The 17225-nt window shown below is 42.7% G+C and overlaps 1 protein-coding gene across 1 annotated transcript in view; it reads left to right on the top strand.

Moving 5' to 3' along the window:
• The first annotated feature begins 11368 nt into the window (after positions 1 to 11368).
• Positions 11369 to 17225, top strand: part of dgkb (diacylglycerol kinase, beta) — a 50702-nt gene continuing 44845 nt past the window's right edge. The window contains exons 1-2 of the mRNA XM_064949840.1: positions 11369 to 11421; positions 16217 to 16342. Coding sequence (XP_064805912.1) covers positions 16273 to 16342 — 70 coding nt within the window. The 5' untranslated portion in view covers positions 11369 to 11421; positions 16217 to 16272. The remainder of the gene's footprint in view (positions 11422 to 16216; positions 16343 to 17225) is intronic.

Raw genomic sequence — 17225 nt, 5'->3', positions numbered from 1 at the left:
ATGCATACCTACCCACATATGCGTGTGTGTGCGCTCATGTGTGTATCCCTGCCTGCGATTGAGGGAGTATGTGTTTGTGTGTGTCTAAGAATCTCTTAGCCCTGTTATGCAGATGTTTGAGTATTGCATCCCTCTCTCCTAATGTGGACTGTAGGCAGGCTAGCCATATGGACGGGAGGGGAGCTCTGGAAACATCCCATTACAAGTCATATATCACACTCCTGACAGCACCCATTCTGCGCTGTTTTCATTTCAATCATGAGTGCAGCTGCATGGGAGAACTCAGGGCTCCACCATGTTAACCCCCTACTGCCCAGGACAGCCACAGGTACCCCAATGTATGGAGGTGGGGAGCCAACGGTATAAGAAGAAAGGCTACCCTCTCACCTTGTGGCAGCTTTCTTGACTATTCAATATCTCACTTTATTTATAGTCAATGCAGTCTCGACGGTACTGTAGAAGCGTATCCTCCTTGCTCAGAAAGGTAGAACAGTATGTTCTATGTCTTGATTTGGACACAAGTTAACGGAAACTACTCAAAAATAAAGATCTACCACATTCATTTCTATTTGTCCTGCTCTGAGCCCATTTGTTTAACTCATAATGGTCCTCTAATGAACTACCCTCTCTTGAAATCAAAACAAAGTGAGTGAGAGTGGATTTGTTGAGATTCCTACTTGGTGAACCAGTGTTCTGCTCATATTGCCTATTTACAGACGATCAAACCCCCGCTTCCGCATGTAATCTCTTCCATGTGCATTATTTTCCCAGAGAAGTCTATTAAAATGTAGCGTAGTAAGGCCAACCGAGAGATGGGAGCAGAACAAATACAGTACCCCCGGTCGATCCAACATACAGCCCGGCCTTTTATGTGATTTGTGGGGTACTCCTGGGGCCTTGCTTCACTTTCAAACACAATCCATCTCAGGGATGGGTACAGTTCACATCACAACCTCATGTATCTGTAAAGTGCTGCAGTGTAAAAACGTATGTCCAACCTCGACGTTGTGACTTTGGTCTCAGGCCCATGTTACCTCCCTCTCCTTCTTTTCTTCAGCCCCCCCTCCTCCTTCCTTCCTTCCTTCCCTCCCTCCCTCCCTCCCTCCTCCATCCTCTCCTTCCCTCAGTGGGGAACCTGTTGCCAGGACAGGTAGTGAGGGGCGGAAAAGCGGGGGACATTCCAGGCCCTGTTGTGCTCTCTCACTCCCTCCCACTCTCCCTCCCTCTCGGAGGAAAACAGCTGGGGCGTCCAGAGGAAACGCTGCCTTTTTTCCCATCAGGCCGTTGCCTGTGATGGACAGGGGCCTGGTTTGGCTTGCGCTGCGAGGTAGGATGCAGTTTATGGGCCAGAACACAGAGGGAAAGGGGGTTGGGGGAGGAGGGACAGGCGCCACAGGACAGCTTTTGGCCGAAATCTCTGGCATATTCCCCCGTGGCGTCCGACTTCTTGACCCCAACATGAGAGCATCATGGGAGATGACTTTGCCGTACTTCTTAACCTTTGCCAGTCCTTATATATCCCGTGCTAATATGTCTGGGTCGCAGTCTTTGTGTTTTCTTTCAATCAGGTATTAAGTGAAAGTTGATGCTGTGTTATTTCCTTTATCAATTATGGGATGGATATAATATATATCCTTCCTTAATATCCTATGTATCTAGCTCTGTCAATCTGACCATCAATCATGTCCAGTGCACAGACAGACATACAATGGTGCACCAAAAAATGAGGGTAAGCGAATAAAGCAAATCAAATCTACTTAGAAGCAATCCAGAGTACTTTGGAAACATAGCTAAAAACAATGTAACGTTTGTTTGGGGTAAGTGCTCAAGAACAGCATCCAGTCACAACAAGATGTAGGTGTAAAATGAGTCAGTCAGTACTCACAGACACCTAATAAAGTAAAGAGCACATTGGCATAACTCCTCTCTCTCTCTCTCTCTCTCTCTCTCTCTCTCTCTCTCTCTGTCTGTCTCTCTGTCTCTCTCTGTCTCTCTCTGTCTCTCTGTCTCTCTGTCTCTCTGTCTCTTTCTCCGTCTCTCTCTGTCTCTCTCTGTAAGGCCTTTGTCTCCATCTCCCTGCTGTACTGGGGCCTGCAGACATTCAGCCAATTGATTGCAGTCAAGAAGAAGACAACATGAGTGTGTCAGGTCCCATTGGCTTACTGTACCTGGCTTCACCAAATGTTTGAAGGATTTTAGCCATGACTTTAGGTAGCCACACTTTACCATGTATTAACCAACTTACAAGCTTCTATGAATCAAAGATGATATATAATGAGCATATCTTGCCTCATAACAATATTTGATAGTGTTTTTAATCGGACAAGCATATTATGTATGAATGGCCATAGGCCACTATACCTATGGCCATTCATAGTGTTTCTACGCTTTATCTTATGGGAAGGCAGCTTTTCTGATTTTGTTCAAATTATACTGTTATATGCTGCTATTGATTGACTGATTGATTACAATCAATACAATACATTTCAGTTTAGTGAGCCATTGAGAATATTATGAATGACTTTTAAAACTTTACCTACACCTTTACCTGTACAACAAATACCTCCTAAAACTGCAGGATAACTTTTCCTAGGATCTCTTTTTTCATGAAATATAATTTTACATTTTACATTTAAGTCATTTAGCAGACGCTCTTATCCAGAGCGACTTAATACTTCTTAACTCTATATTTTTCCGTTCCATTTTTGACTAAACATTTTTCTGTTACCAGTTTCACTCATCAATTTCAGAAATAAACGCTGTATTAGATATTCATGTATTTTATATAATTAAAACGGTGAGTCATTTGTATTATGGCATCTGAATAAGTAACACTACAGTACACTACATTACTCTACTTCACTACCATGGGCTGGAAAATAGTTTCAGGATTCTGCACCAGGTGGCACTATTGTTGCCTTAAGACTGCGTTCATTTTATAGATAAGGTTGCCCCTAGACTCTGGTCTTGGGTCAGTTTTGTATTTTCCCAAATAATAGTTAAGGTAAGGATTGGAGAAGGAAGATCTGTACCTGGGGTTGCCTAATACAGGTAACTGACAAAATATTAGAAACACTTGAGTAAACAAGGGACTCAAAGTATATTGAAAACAGGTGCTTCCACACAGGTGTGGTTCCTTAGTTCATTAAGCAATTAACGTCCCATCATGCTTCGGGTCATGTATAAAAATGCTGGGCTGACCATTATTTTTGGCTTCCATGGCTATGCCCCCATAGGATGACAATGCCCCCATCCACAGGGCAAGAGTGGTCACTGGAGCGGTTCTGGGATGACACCAGAGACAGAGTTTTCCACCATCATCAACAAAACACCAAATGATGGAATTTCTCATGGAAGAATGGTTTCGCCTCACTCCAACAGAGTTCCAGAATAAATGCCAAGGTGCATTGAAGCTGTTCTGGCTTTGTGGTGGCCCAATGTCCTATTAAGACACTTCATGTTGGTGTTTCCTTAATTTTGGTAGTTACCTGTACATCAGACCGTGGGCAGCTGGCCTGGTCATAGAATAAAACAATCAAAAACAGTGTAGGTGGCCTACCCAATGGACGCCTAGTTGAACTGCAGAAACGTGAGTAGACTCGTAGGCCTACAGAACATATCGCTGGTGCCTGTTATTCAATGTCCAATGAGCTGTTCACGTACTTACCGTCGGGCAGACGGTATCAGAGTATAAGGTCTGATACCCACAGGCTCAGAGACAGTTTCTATCTTCAAGCCATCAGACTGCTGAACACTTGAACTGGACTGACCACCTGCTCTGATTCTCCTCACCTTAGCACACATACACCCACACATACATACACTTTTGTGTAAGAAACATTAAGAAAACACCTGCTCTTTCCATGGCATAGACTGACCAGGTCAATCCAGGTGAAAGCTATGATCCCTTATTGATGTCACTAAATCCACTTCAATCAGTGTAGATGAAGGGGAGGAAACAGGTTCAAGGAAGATCTTTAAGCCTTGAGACAATTGAGACCTGGATTGTGTATGTGTGCCATTCAGAGGGTGAATAGGCAAGAAGTGCCTTTGAACAGGGTATGGGAGTAGGTGCCAAGAACTGCAATGCTGCTGGCGTTTTTCACGCTCAACAGTTTCCCGTATGTATCAAGAATGGTCCACCACCCAAAGGATATCCAGCCAACTTGAAACAACTGTGGGAAGCATTGAAGACATCATGATTCCGCATCCCTGTTGAATGCTTTTCAAATCAAATCAAATCAAATGTATTTATATAGCCCTTCGTACATCAGCTGATATCTCAAAGTGCTGTACAGAAACCCAGCCTAAAACCCCAAACAGCAAGCAATGCAGGTGTAGAATCACGGTGGCTAGGAAAAACTCCCTAGAAAGGCCAAAACCTAGGAAGAAACCTAGAGAGGAACCAGGCTTTGTGGGGTGGCCAGTCCTCTTCTGGCTGTGCCGGGTGGAGATTACAACAGAACATGGCCAAAATGTTCAAATGTTCATAAATGATCAGCATGGTCAATAAAAATAAGGCAGAACAGTTGAAACTGGAGCAGCAGCACGGCCAGGTGGACTGGGGACAGCAAGGAGTCATCATGTCAGGTAGTCCTGGGGCATGGTCCTAGGGCTCAGGTCCTCCGAGAGAGAGAAAGAAAGAGAGAATTAGAGAGAGCACATGTGGGGTGGCCAGTCCTCTTCTGGCTGTGCCCGGTGGAGATTATAACAGAACATAGCCAAGATGTTCAAATGTTCATAAATGACCAACATGGTCGATTAATAATAAGGCAGAACAGTTGAAACTGGAGCAGCAGCACGGCGAGGTGGACTGGGGACAGTCATCATGTCAGGTAGTCCTGGGGCATGGTCCTAGGGCTCAGGTCCTCCTCCGAGAGAGAGAAAGAGAGAAGGAGAGAATTAGAGAAAGCACACTTAGATTCACACAGGACACCGAATAGGACATGAGAAGTACTCCAGATATAACAAACTGACTATAAATTGTGCCTTCCTGTATTATACTTATGCTAAAATGTTTATTCAATTCTACTGAGCCATTTACTTTATGTACGTGTTCTTATACTTTATTATTTCTTATCGTTGCGTTGTTGTGTTCGTATCCTGTACAACAGACTAATACAATTTGAAACAATGTCTCTGCAGACATGACCATGGTTGGTATAGAAGTGTATCAGAGTCACTAGCTGAGCCCTGGTCTTCTGATGCTACTGTTTGTTCTGTTGTTGTTGTGTGAAAACACTGTGAATTATTCAAAACAAACAGGAGAGTCAGATGGCTTCTGTCTCACATATTCCCTCAGCACTGTTTGATATTGCACTGTCGCTTTCCAAAATGCCAGTATGTTACACAGCATATGCCAAATAAAGCTACACGAAAGACGTGTTCCATTCAGTCAGTAGTATTTACTGCAGGTTGTTTTGGTGTAGGAAAGGATATCACATGCACTGTTACTTGGAGATACACAGTTAACAGGATTTTGTCTCTTACCTGTAAAGGTAGTCAGTATTTTTTTACAAACATTGGAGTAAATTAAGTTTATATTTGGGGTTCTGATGGGGTACAATTATTGAACTAAACTCATGAGGCATTTCTAAGTTATATTCTTCAAGAATCAGTTGGTACATAATTCATTTATGAGTCCAAAAATAGATGTAGTATAACCGGTGTCAGTGTGCTGGCTTAGCATGTAGAGCTGCCTCAGTGAACTTGAACCAGGGCCCTCTAACTCGCCAACACACATGACCACCCGCTTGACAACGTACGAGTTGTTTGAGCTATATAAAAGTTAGCTGTGGAGGGATGTTACAATTCGCTCTTAACTCTGTTATAGTTGCGTAACCTTTAAATGAGTAGGGCACAAGCTCTGTGACACCGATCAATGTCTCTTTTAGATAGAAATTAAGTTACAACCATAGGCTTCAGAATCCAATTTGATAGGATTACTTCTCCAACTCACTCCACCTATCATCACTTTGAGACGAGCCAAAGCATGCCGTCTCATTCCTAATAGAGCCTCACCATTCGGAGGCTCAATTAGGAAATAAAGGCATACAAATGCCAGACTCAATGCTTGAATAAAATGTGTCAACCCCAATGAGTCTAGAAGTAGTGCTGCAATTCGTTCTACATTATGTACATAGTGTTTAGGCCATATAAGTTTGCGAGGATGTTGGTTATGATGCTTCCAGATGTGTACTGTTTGTCTTTAAATATCAATTCAGACTGTTGTATGTGTATCAATCTATCATGTAAACTCAGCAAAAAAAGAAACATCCTCTCATTGTCAACTGCGTTTATTTTCAGCAAAGTTAACGTGTAAATATTTGTATGAACATAACAAGATTCAACAACTGAGACATAAACTGAACAAGTTCCACAGATGTGTGACTAACAGAAATGGAATAATGTGTCCCTGAACAAAGGGGGGATCAAAATCAAAGTAACAGTCACTATCTGGTGTGGCCACCAGCTGCATTAAGTACGGCTCTGCATCTCCTCCTCATTGACTGCACCAGATTTGCCAGTTCTTGCTGTGAGATGTTACCCCATTCATCCACCAAGGCACCTGCAAGTTTCTGGACATTTCTGGGGGGAATGGCCCTAACCCTCACCCACCGATCCAACAGGTCCCAAACGTGCTCAATGGAATTGAGATCCGGGCTCTTCGCTGGCCATGGCAGAACACTGACATTCCTGTCTTACAGGAAATCACGCACAGAATGAGCCGTATGGCTAGTGGTATTGTCATGCTGGAGGGTCATGTCAGAATGAGCCTGCAGGAAGGGTACCATATGAAGGAGGAGGATGTCTCCCTATAACGCAGGGTGTGGGAGAATTCTCCCCCTGGGTTTACCCTAATGAAAAAGGAATGTAATACCATTAGGAACAGTCCTTTTCCCTTACAAACATAATGAAGCCTCAGTATCTGTTTTCCTCCACTTCCACTCGTTTTGTCTCCGTCTTAATACTTCTGACCTAAATCATAAATGAATGCAATAAGACTCAGACTGCATGAATGTCCACTTCCCTGCATGACACACCATGTGCCTCCGTTCCCTAGTCCCAGAATATCAAGTAGTGACATCAAAAAGGAAGGATGCCCATAGGTGTCAAACCTAGTACACAACACCAATATTTGTGAGATTTCCTGTATGAGATACTATACAGTAATTGTACTGTACCTGAATTGTTTTGTTTTGGCCTCTTCAATAGCTGCACTGAGAGACAGCATACCTGTAAGTGATATCAACATCACAGTGTTTTGTGTTATGACAGCGTCATTTTGTCAGTTATCCCACGTTGATATCTTCTTATGACATCTGTTGTGCAGTTAATATGACACATAGCTTTTATGATCGAAATTTACAAAAAGCCTTTTCTCTGACCAAAGAAAACATTGTTTCCTCTCCATCTCAGTCTAAAACGATCCAAACAGTTCCATGATATCATCCAACAAATGAATGTCTTCTACAGGCCCACGTGTATCACTTGCAGACAGAGTTATTGGGTGAGTAACGCATCTCTGCAATCTCCCGCGGGGAACACCAAGCCTTCAACACAAGATCTCAGGCAAACATCAATAAGAATGCATAGACACTAATGCTATTTACTGTCATAATGTCTTCCAAGAATGAATCCTTATTCGTCGGAACGCTTGATTCAATCTCTGTTCTATTCTTGTCTTAAACGTCCCCCACTGAAAAATACTCCAGGATGAATTCTGAGTGAACGCCTATAGTGTGGACAAGGATGGCAGAGTATATTGTAATATACACTTTATATACAAAAGTATGTGGACACCCCATCAAATTAGTGGCTATTTCAGCCACACCCATTGCTGACAGGTGTATAAAATCGAGCACTCAGCCATGTCATCTCCATAGACAAACATTGGCAGTAGAATGGCCCTTAATGAAGAGCTCAAATACTTATTTTCCACCATTTGTCTGTCATAGTTGAAGTGTACCTATGATGAAAATTACAGGCCTCTCATCTTTTTAAGTGGGAGAACTTGCACAATTGGTGGCTGACTAAATGCTTTTTTGCCCCACTGTACAACATGGTGCAGAATGTGCCTCTTCAACCTCAGTTTCCTGAATAAATTTGTCATGTCACCTAAAACACTCACAAATTTTTACAGATGCACAATCGAGAGCATCCTGTCGGGCTGTTTCACCGCCTGGTATGGCAACTGCACCACCCTGAACTACAAGGCTCTCCAGAGGATAGTGTGGTCTGCACAACGCATCACCGGGGGCAAACTACCTGCCCTCCAGGACATCTACAGATGTCACAGGAAGGCCAAAAAGATCATCAAGGACAACAAGCTGCCGACCCACTACCTGATCACCCCGCTATCATCCAGAAGGTGAGGTCAGTACAGGTTCATCAAAGCTGGGACCGAGAGACTGATAGAAGCTGTTTATCTCAAGGCCATCAGACTGTTAAACAGCCATCACTAACATAGAGAGGCTGCTGCTAACATACAGACTCAAATCTCTGGCCACTTTAATAAATGTACATAATAGTCACTTTAAATAAAACCACTTTAATAATGTTTACATATCCCACATTACTAATCTCATATGTATATACTGTTCTATACCATCTACTGCAAAATCCATATATTTATATGTACATATTCTTATTCGCCCCTTTACATATGTGTGATAAGGTAGTTGTTGTGAATTTGTTAGATCACTTGTTAGAGATTACTGCATTGTCGGAACTAGAAGCACAAGCATTTCGCTACCCTCGCATTAACATCTGCTGACCATGTGTATGTGACCAATAAAGTGGTATTTGATTTGATTTGACTAGGGACCCATATTGTAGTTGCTGTAGTATACTGGGGATGGTACTTATGTAATATCCTATTATTATACACAGCCAGCCAGCCAGCCAGCCATACTAGACTCCAACCACTATACTGTGGCTATATTTAGCATAGAGAGGGAAGAAGCTTTAGGTGGGGTAGTCATTATATGTGTTTGTTGAAATAGCATACTTCCTTCCATATGTATTATTTGTGAGACAACATGCTTTGCCATCCATTAGTGAGACTAGGTTATAGGATTACTATACAGATACCGTAAAAGTATCTGTCCAGGGAAAAAAGTTTAAAAGTGAATATTCTGTTAACTCACAACCAAATAATGTTGTTGACTCGTCCTATACTCACATTTGTGGACATAGAACATGATATCATGTTGGATCATTGGCCAAGCTGGCCAATCAGCAGTCTACCCACATTAATATTTTGAAATACCGGTATGCACACACACCATTCTGTTTGTTGGAGTACTCCTACGCCATTCCAACAGAGAATAGATGCTTTTTAACATATTTAATTAAAAATAATTCTAAAGGAAAATGATTGCACTCATATTGTAATTAATTATAGGTCATATTTCCTAGAAATCTGGAAACACTGGACAGTTATTTGAAATATAGCTTATATCTTTAGTACATAGCTTATATAATGTGTCTACAGTATACATCTTATATACAGTTTATAGCTTCATCATATATATTTGCTAAGTAATAATATTTGATTAGTAAGCCCACAGGCTAAAGCCTCATCTGTGTGGTGGATGATCTACAGAAGACAACAGTCAATTATACAGTGATGCTAAGATCAATAACAATTGTGTCAGGAAGTGGAATGACGTAGGTCTCATCTATGCCCTGGTTCATACTTTGTTTGAGTGACTATTCATCCCCACAGCGACTGACTGTTTTCATTCATAGTAGGGATGATGTAAGCACGGCACAACAGACAGACAATCTGACTCACCTAGCTACTGCACGTTGATCATAACGCAATTCTATTAGCATTTACGTAGTGGTGCTTTCATGTCGTTCACCCGTCATTGTTTTGGTCTGTGTCACTGGACCATAGCATGGATGGGTGATGCGTGTGCGTGGATGCTCCCTCCAAAAAAAGAAGCCAGCCGCTACTACCCTACTATATACACTAATTGCGCAGTCATGGGTTAGCACTAAAATACACTGTATGGTAAATCCATAGTGAATTTGAAACCTGGAGTGGGAATATGACAAGTACATAAAATGTGATAAACAACTGCTAGGGAATGATATGTTTTCTACGTCAATGTGATGAGCTTTCCCCCAACCCCCCCAACCCCCCCGACTGTCACATGGGAGAAAATGTCAATAACTAGACTGGAGCCAGGCCCACTGGCAAACAACACAAATACCCTTGGCCTCGGTCGACTAAAGACTGAGAGAGAGCCTGTAGGTGTTTCTGAAAACTTAAACAGTATTGGCAGATTTGGCCTCTATTTTTCACTCATTGTTTCAGGCATCTGATATTCAATTCAATACACTGAGAGCTTATTGTCCAATGAGACAACCTCCCAAATAATGGCTAAAGGTGTGAAGATAGCTGACTATGTATAATCCGAAGCTGTTAAATGAATTGGTGGGTATTAGCTTTGGTCCAAATAGCAGAGTAGACTGCTGGGAGGCGCAGTGTTTTTTGTCCGACATGTTCGCTCTTTTGTGAGGCTGGTACATAACAGCAGCAAGTTGTACATTCTGTATGAGTAGAAATAATGTCACTGCTTTTCAGCAATAGCTGTTATTGTACTCATATGTTGTGTGCTTCTTTGGTGAACACATGGCGTCAAACTATAATATTGTATCCCTCCAGTCTTTTCCCTTTGTATTTCAGCTACAGCCATAGAAAACACAATGTATTTTAAGTATCTAAAATGTCAAGGACCCTTGTCTATCATTTTTCCTGTTGATTCTGAATGTAATTGGCCTTGGGCTGCTATCCAATAGCCCTCCACAGCTGCAGCACCACAGTGATGAGAGAATATTACTCCTGATTCATGTCTGTTGAACACGACACCCCCTCCCCGAGACCCCCGGCCCTTGCCCCTTTCACATCCCATCAGTTCAATCAAGAGGTGTTCCCACAGGTCGCCGCGGTTACCACCTGCCTGCTGAATGCTAATGGTGACAAGCGCCACGGCAACGGGAGATAGAGAACGGAAGAGAGAAGGTGAGGGATAGGGAAAGCGGGAGAGAGAGAGCGGGAGAGGGAGAGGGAGAGAGCGAGAGAGGGAGAGAAAGAGCGAGAGAGCTGGAGAGAGCGGGAGAGGGAGAGGGAGAGAGCGAGAGAGGGAGAGAAAGAGCGAGAGAGCTGGAGAGAAAGAGCGAGAGAGCTGGAGAGAGAGAGCGAGGGAGGGAGAGAAAGAGCGAGAGAGCTGGAGAGGGAGAGGGAGAGAGCGAGGGAGGGAGAGAAAGAGCGAGAGAGCTGGAGAGAGCGGGAGAGGGAGAGGGAGAGCGAGAGAGCTGGAGAGAGCGGGAGCTCAGGACATCATCCTCACGAGGGAATAGTGGGGGAGCAGAAAGAGGAGGAGAGGAGGGATAAGGGTGACGTAAGCAGTGAGTATGGGAACTGATTATCATTGCGGACAAGCGAAGATCGTTCTATGCTTTTTATCACTCTCTCCCTCTCACACACACACTCCCCCTTTTCTATTGGAGTTTCTATCCTCTAGCACTGACTGCTTCTAAACAAACACACACTTACACACACATACACAGCCACACACGCATACTCTTACACACAGAGAAGACGGTTGAGTCTAACACACACACACTCACAAACACAGCCACACACGCATACTCTTACACACAGCAGACAGGGGGGTCTAACACACACTCACAAACACACACACTCACATACACACCATCTGATGACAAACCCTCTACACTCTCCTCCAGTACATTCAGCGGGGACATGATGTGAGTGAGGGTGTGTATTTTGTATGTGAGAGTGTGAGAAAGAGCAAGATGCGTGTGTGTGAGAGTGTGTAAGCGTCATCTGTAAGCATCTGTCTGGAAGACTACTCCCTGCTCCAGGCAGTTTGCCTTGGCTGTCCAGCAGGTGAGTATCATGTTGATACTGCAGTCTATTGTTTGTTCGTTCATTGACCGTATGCGAGCGTGTATTTAGTGGGTGTGTAATGTAGTGAGTGTATTTGTTCATGTGTAGTGTCAGCTACTCTAGTCGTATCGCTGGTGTCTCTTGCAAGTAGAATCCTCTACCGGGTGTCATATTGCCGATGAATTAATTGATAGATGCAGCAACAGTGTTTGATAACCTGCGGTGACACCACTGGAAATGAATCAAGCCTATCGGTATCACAGTGCTGCTACTACAAATACAGTTCACTGCTTGTGGATGTAGACTCACAGCATTGAGACATTTGCTAAAGGGTTGAAGTACTGCTGTGATGCTGCTGTTGCAGTTCTATGGACATTATGATGAGGATTGTGTGTATTATACTGTATGTATACCAGTGGTGGCTGGTGGGTAGAGCTATAGGAGGACAGGCTCATGGTAATGGAATGAAATGGAAAGGAAGAGGGAAAGGGGGTACAACTGAATGCCTTCAACTGAAATGTGTCTTGAGGAGGAGGGGGGGGGCTGCCTTAATCGATGTCCACATCTCAGACTAGAGGGAATGGAGTCAAACGTAGCTGGAGTCAAATGTGGATTCCATATGTTTTATGTGTTTGATACCATTCCATTTATTCCATTCCAGCCATGACATTGAGGCCGTTCTCTTATAACTCCTCTCACCGACCTCCACTGATGTAAAAGGATTATAAACAATAGAGAATGAGAATAATTTTTATCATTTTGCTTTCCTGTGTATCTAACACTCGTAGGGAAGGGATTGTAAATGTGAATTACAAGATAAATGTAACAACTCATATTTATGATAGGTATAAGTATGTACGAGTCCTAGAGAGGGATTGCAGAGTAGCGATATGTATTTGTCGAACAAGCAATTGATCAAAGTTTATGGGAGGTAGTGCCAATGCCTGGAGCAAGTGATTCAATTGACTTCTGTGATTTTTCGCAGTCTAAATAGCATAATAATGCATACATGGCACCACATTACGGTCTATTTAGCCACAGATACTGAATGTATTTCAGATGTACAGTATATTCTTCTTAAGTCTTCTGTCAGTACTGTACAATTGCATCAATAATATATCATATATAGCACTATATAAACACTATATATAGTGCATTCGGAAAGTATTCTGGCCCCTTGACTTTTTCCACATTTTGTTACGTTATAGCCTTATTCTACAATTGATTAAACTGTTATTTTCCCTCATCAAGTTACACACAATATCCCATAATGACAAAGCAAAAATATATATTTTAAATGTAAATTAAATATCACATTTACATAAGTATTCAGACCCTTTACTCAGTACTTTGTTGAAGCACCTTTGGCAGCGATTACAGCCTCAAGTCTTATTGGGTATGACACTACAAGCTTGGTACACCTGTATTTGGGGAGTTCCTCCCATTCTTCTCTGCAGATCCTCTCAAGCACTGCCAGGTGGATGCTGCACAGCTATTTACAGGTCTCTCCAGAGATGTTCGATCGTGTTCAAGTCCGGGCTCTGGCTGCGCCACTCAATGACATTCAGAGTAATCTCGAAGCCAATCATGCGTTGTCTTGGCTGTGTACTTAGGGTCGTTGTCCTGTTGGAAGGTGAACCCTTGTCCCAGTCTGAGATCCTGAAAGCTCATGAGCAGGTTTTCATCAAGGATCTCGCTTCACTTTCTCTGTCCATCTTTCCCTCGATGCTGACTAGTCTCCCAGTCCCTGCCGCTGAAAAACATCCCCACAGCATGATGCTGTCACCACCATGCTTCACCATAGGGATGTTGCCAGGTTTCCTCCAGACGTGGCGCTTGGCATTCAGGCCAAAGAGTTCCATCTTGGTTTCATCAGACCCTAGAATCTTGTTTCTCATGGTATGAGAGTCCTTTAGGTGCTTTTTGGCAAACTCCAAGCGGGCTGTCGTGCCTTTTACTGAGGAGTGGCTTCCATCTGGCTACTCTACCATAAAGGCCTGATTGGTGGAATGATGCAGAGATGGTTGACCTTCTGGAAGGTTCTTCCATCACCACAGAGGAACTCTGGAGCTCTGTCAGAGTAACCATCGGGTTCTTGGTCACCTCCCTGACCAAGGCCCTTCTCCCCTGATTGCTCAGTTTGGCCGGGCGGCCAGCCCTAGGAAGAGTCTTGGTGGTTCCAAACTTCTTCCATTTAGGAATGATGGAGTCCACTGTGTTATTTTGGTTTGCTATCCTGTCTCGGAGCTCTACTGACAATTCCTTCAACCTCATGGCTTGGTTTTTGCTCTGACATGCACTGTCAACTGTGGGACCTTATATAGACAGGTGTGTGCCTTTGCAAATCATGTCCAGTCAATTTAAGATACCACAGGTGGACTCCAATCAAGTTGTGGAAACACCTCAAGGATGAGCTTTGGAAACAGGGTGCAGCTGAGCTCAATTTCGAGTGTCTTGGCAAAGGGTCTGAATCCTTATGTAAATAAGGTAAAAATATATATATAACGCCTTATTTATTATAAAAACATATTTTTGCTTTGTCCTCTGGGGTATTGCGTGTAGATTGATTAGAACAAAACTATAATTGAATCATTTTAGAATAAGGCAGTAACATAACAAAATGTGGAAAAAGGGAAGGGTTGGAAATACTTTCCAAACGCACCGTACGTGCCCATGCATATTCAAGTGTCTCAAGGGTTCCTTAAGTTTAGAACTGTGCAATTACTATGGGTATGTTCACGACATCCACATACAAACTATGCCTGTACACAGATACACATACACGCACACGAATTCCCACATACTAGTACACACACACACACACGGATGATTTCATGCCAGCTCTTTCATTATGAAATAGTTGTGAATTGAGGTGGTAAAGTACTGTTACATGCATTTGTTGCTGTGAGGTTTTATAATTGGGTCAAAAAGGAAGGAAGCTGGCTCTGAGACGAACACAGGTGCATTAAGAGAGCAGGGGGGAGTGGAACATTTAGATTCAGTAGCCCACAGAGCACAATACCCCAGGCTATATAATGTAGCAACCGACTAACCCCAAAACACTCATTCTCACACACACACACACACACACACACACACACACACACACACACACACACACACACACACACACACACACACACACACACACACACACACACACACACACACACACACACACACTATTTATTTCTCTTTACATGAATGTGTAATGCTTTTGAACCCTTTTCAGTAGTTCAAGTAGTTACAATGTAGAACAGATTAAGATTACAGTAAGCATATCTTGTATTGTGCTAACCCATTGTGTGTGTGTGTTTGTGTGTGTGTGTGGGGGGGTCTACTGCAAGGGAAAAGTGGCATAACATCCCTCTTTTCTGACACTGTCCAATCTTCTGTCACCATGGCATTGTCCATAATCAGTGATTCCAGCTGGCCCATCATCCTGTTGTCTTCAGACAGCGTCAGCAGTCCTGGACAATCATGACTTAAACTCCTACATGTTCCTTATACTGTCTGTCATAAATGCTTCTTTACGCATAAACTAAATGTTGTCCTAAGTAGAGTTGTAGGGTCTTAATTTGAGCCAGTTTGCTAGAGCAGGCAACAGGAAATGTGAATTATTATGTGAATTATAATTGATGGACATTTTTGTAGGGGTTGGTACATTTTTGTTAGGGAAAATGAAGCCTGAAATGTCAGCCTTTTTAAACCTCAAATACACTACATGTTTTAAATGTCCTGCATTGCAGGAAAGTTCTCCTGCAACAGGGTGATCAAATTAAGATCCTACGTCTGTAAGTAGGACAGACGTCAAATAATGCATTGAGTTGATGAGTTCATGTTGGACATTGACATGCCATTTAGCAAATTATGAGCTAGCTATAGCACATAGTGCTGGATAGGCCAAGATAGCATTAGCTTGGTTGTCAGTCATACTAAGAGTCATGTACTTGTCTGATGTAATACTTATGATAGCATGAAAAATGGGTTCATTAGCGGGTTCAATACGTATTATGAATCAAAAAAAGTTCTCAGCCTCTAATTGACTGACAGACTGATATACTTTTTGGTTACAGATGGACATTTTAGTTTCATAGTTTCTGCTAAACTACGCTATACTATACTATAGCAATGTAATGACGTGAGGATCAATATACAGTCATTCTATGCAATTTTATGACCGGAGATGATGGAATGAATGTCAGAACCCAAACCAAATCTCTTTCTGTTAACAGTCCGCCACTATGATGAAAGAGGCCTAACAACATGTTGTTCTACGTTCTGTTCCAGAGAGTGGACTGTGGGATGATAGTTTGGGGATGTGAGGGAGAAGAGGACTCATCACAATGACCAACCAGGACAAGTGGGTCACTCTGACCCCAGCTGAATTCTCCCTTCTGCAGGAGTACGCTCAATGTAAGTCTGTGTCTCTGACTGTGTGTGTGTGCGTGCGTGCGTGCGTGCATACACACACCGTCGCTTAGGCTCTCACAATCAAGTTTAAACTTCATTGAAAATTGAATCTAGTCAGGTATAAAATGTGACACTGGATTAGTAAACTACTGTAAAGCCCATCCCAGCAGTATGTCCTAATCCACCTCACACAGAGAGAGATTTCCCTACTGCTTGACTACAGCAGGATAACAGAGCCCAGTTACTGTAATGGTGACTGCATAAGAGCAGAGAATATCTCCATGCACTGTCACTGCGTTATGAAACCCAGCCTAAACCAACTAGATTTGGTGTAAAGCTCAAACAGTACAAAACCCCCTCTTTCTCTGATGACTTGGAATCATCCATATGTCTGTAATCTGTTCTTTAGCACCCCTTCTGATTTTGCAGCATACCAGGTCAAGCATGAAATCTGTCTGGTGCTCTGGTGCTGTTTATGTTAAACCGTTATTAATCATAACACAAAAGCTTCCCCTGCGGGCCAAGGAGAGTTATGAACGTCTTGAAGTTATACTGCAAGTATTCAGGTTTTTGGAAATGAAAAATTTGACACTGCAAGTTTTGAGATGGATGGTTTTGTTGCCTTTTCAATGGGAATAGTAAGATATACTGAAGCCTTTCTTGCGTTGGTGGTTTCCAGGGTAACAATTTTATTATATTTTGGTTTTAAAATAGTTTTCGTAAAAGGAAGGAATCTCAAAAGACCTCCCACATGACCACAACAATAAGAACTTCATCCCACTATAGTAGAGGAGAATAAAACAACAGAGCTCATTTGAGCAGCAATAAAGACTCTACATCTATATAGTGTCTTGACTGGAGGTTATTTTATTACATATTCACAGAC

This window comes from Oncorhynchus masou, chromosome 30 (genome assembly GCF_036934945.1).
Source record: "Oncorhynchus masou masou isolate Uvic2021 chromosome 30, UVic_Omas_1.1, whole genome shotgun sequence".
NCBI lineage: Eukaryota > Metazoa > Chordata > Actinopteri > Salmoniformes > Salmonidae > Oncorhynchus > Oncorhynchus masou.
Note: the sequence above shows the minus strand (reverse complement) of the source record. Positions and strands in the feature narration are given on the sequence as shown.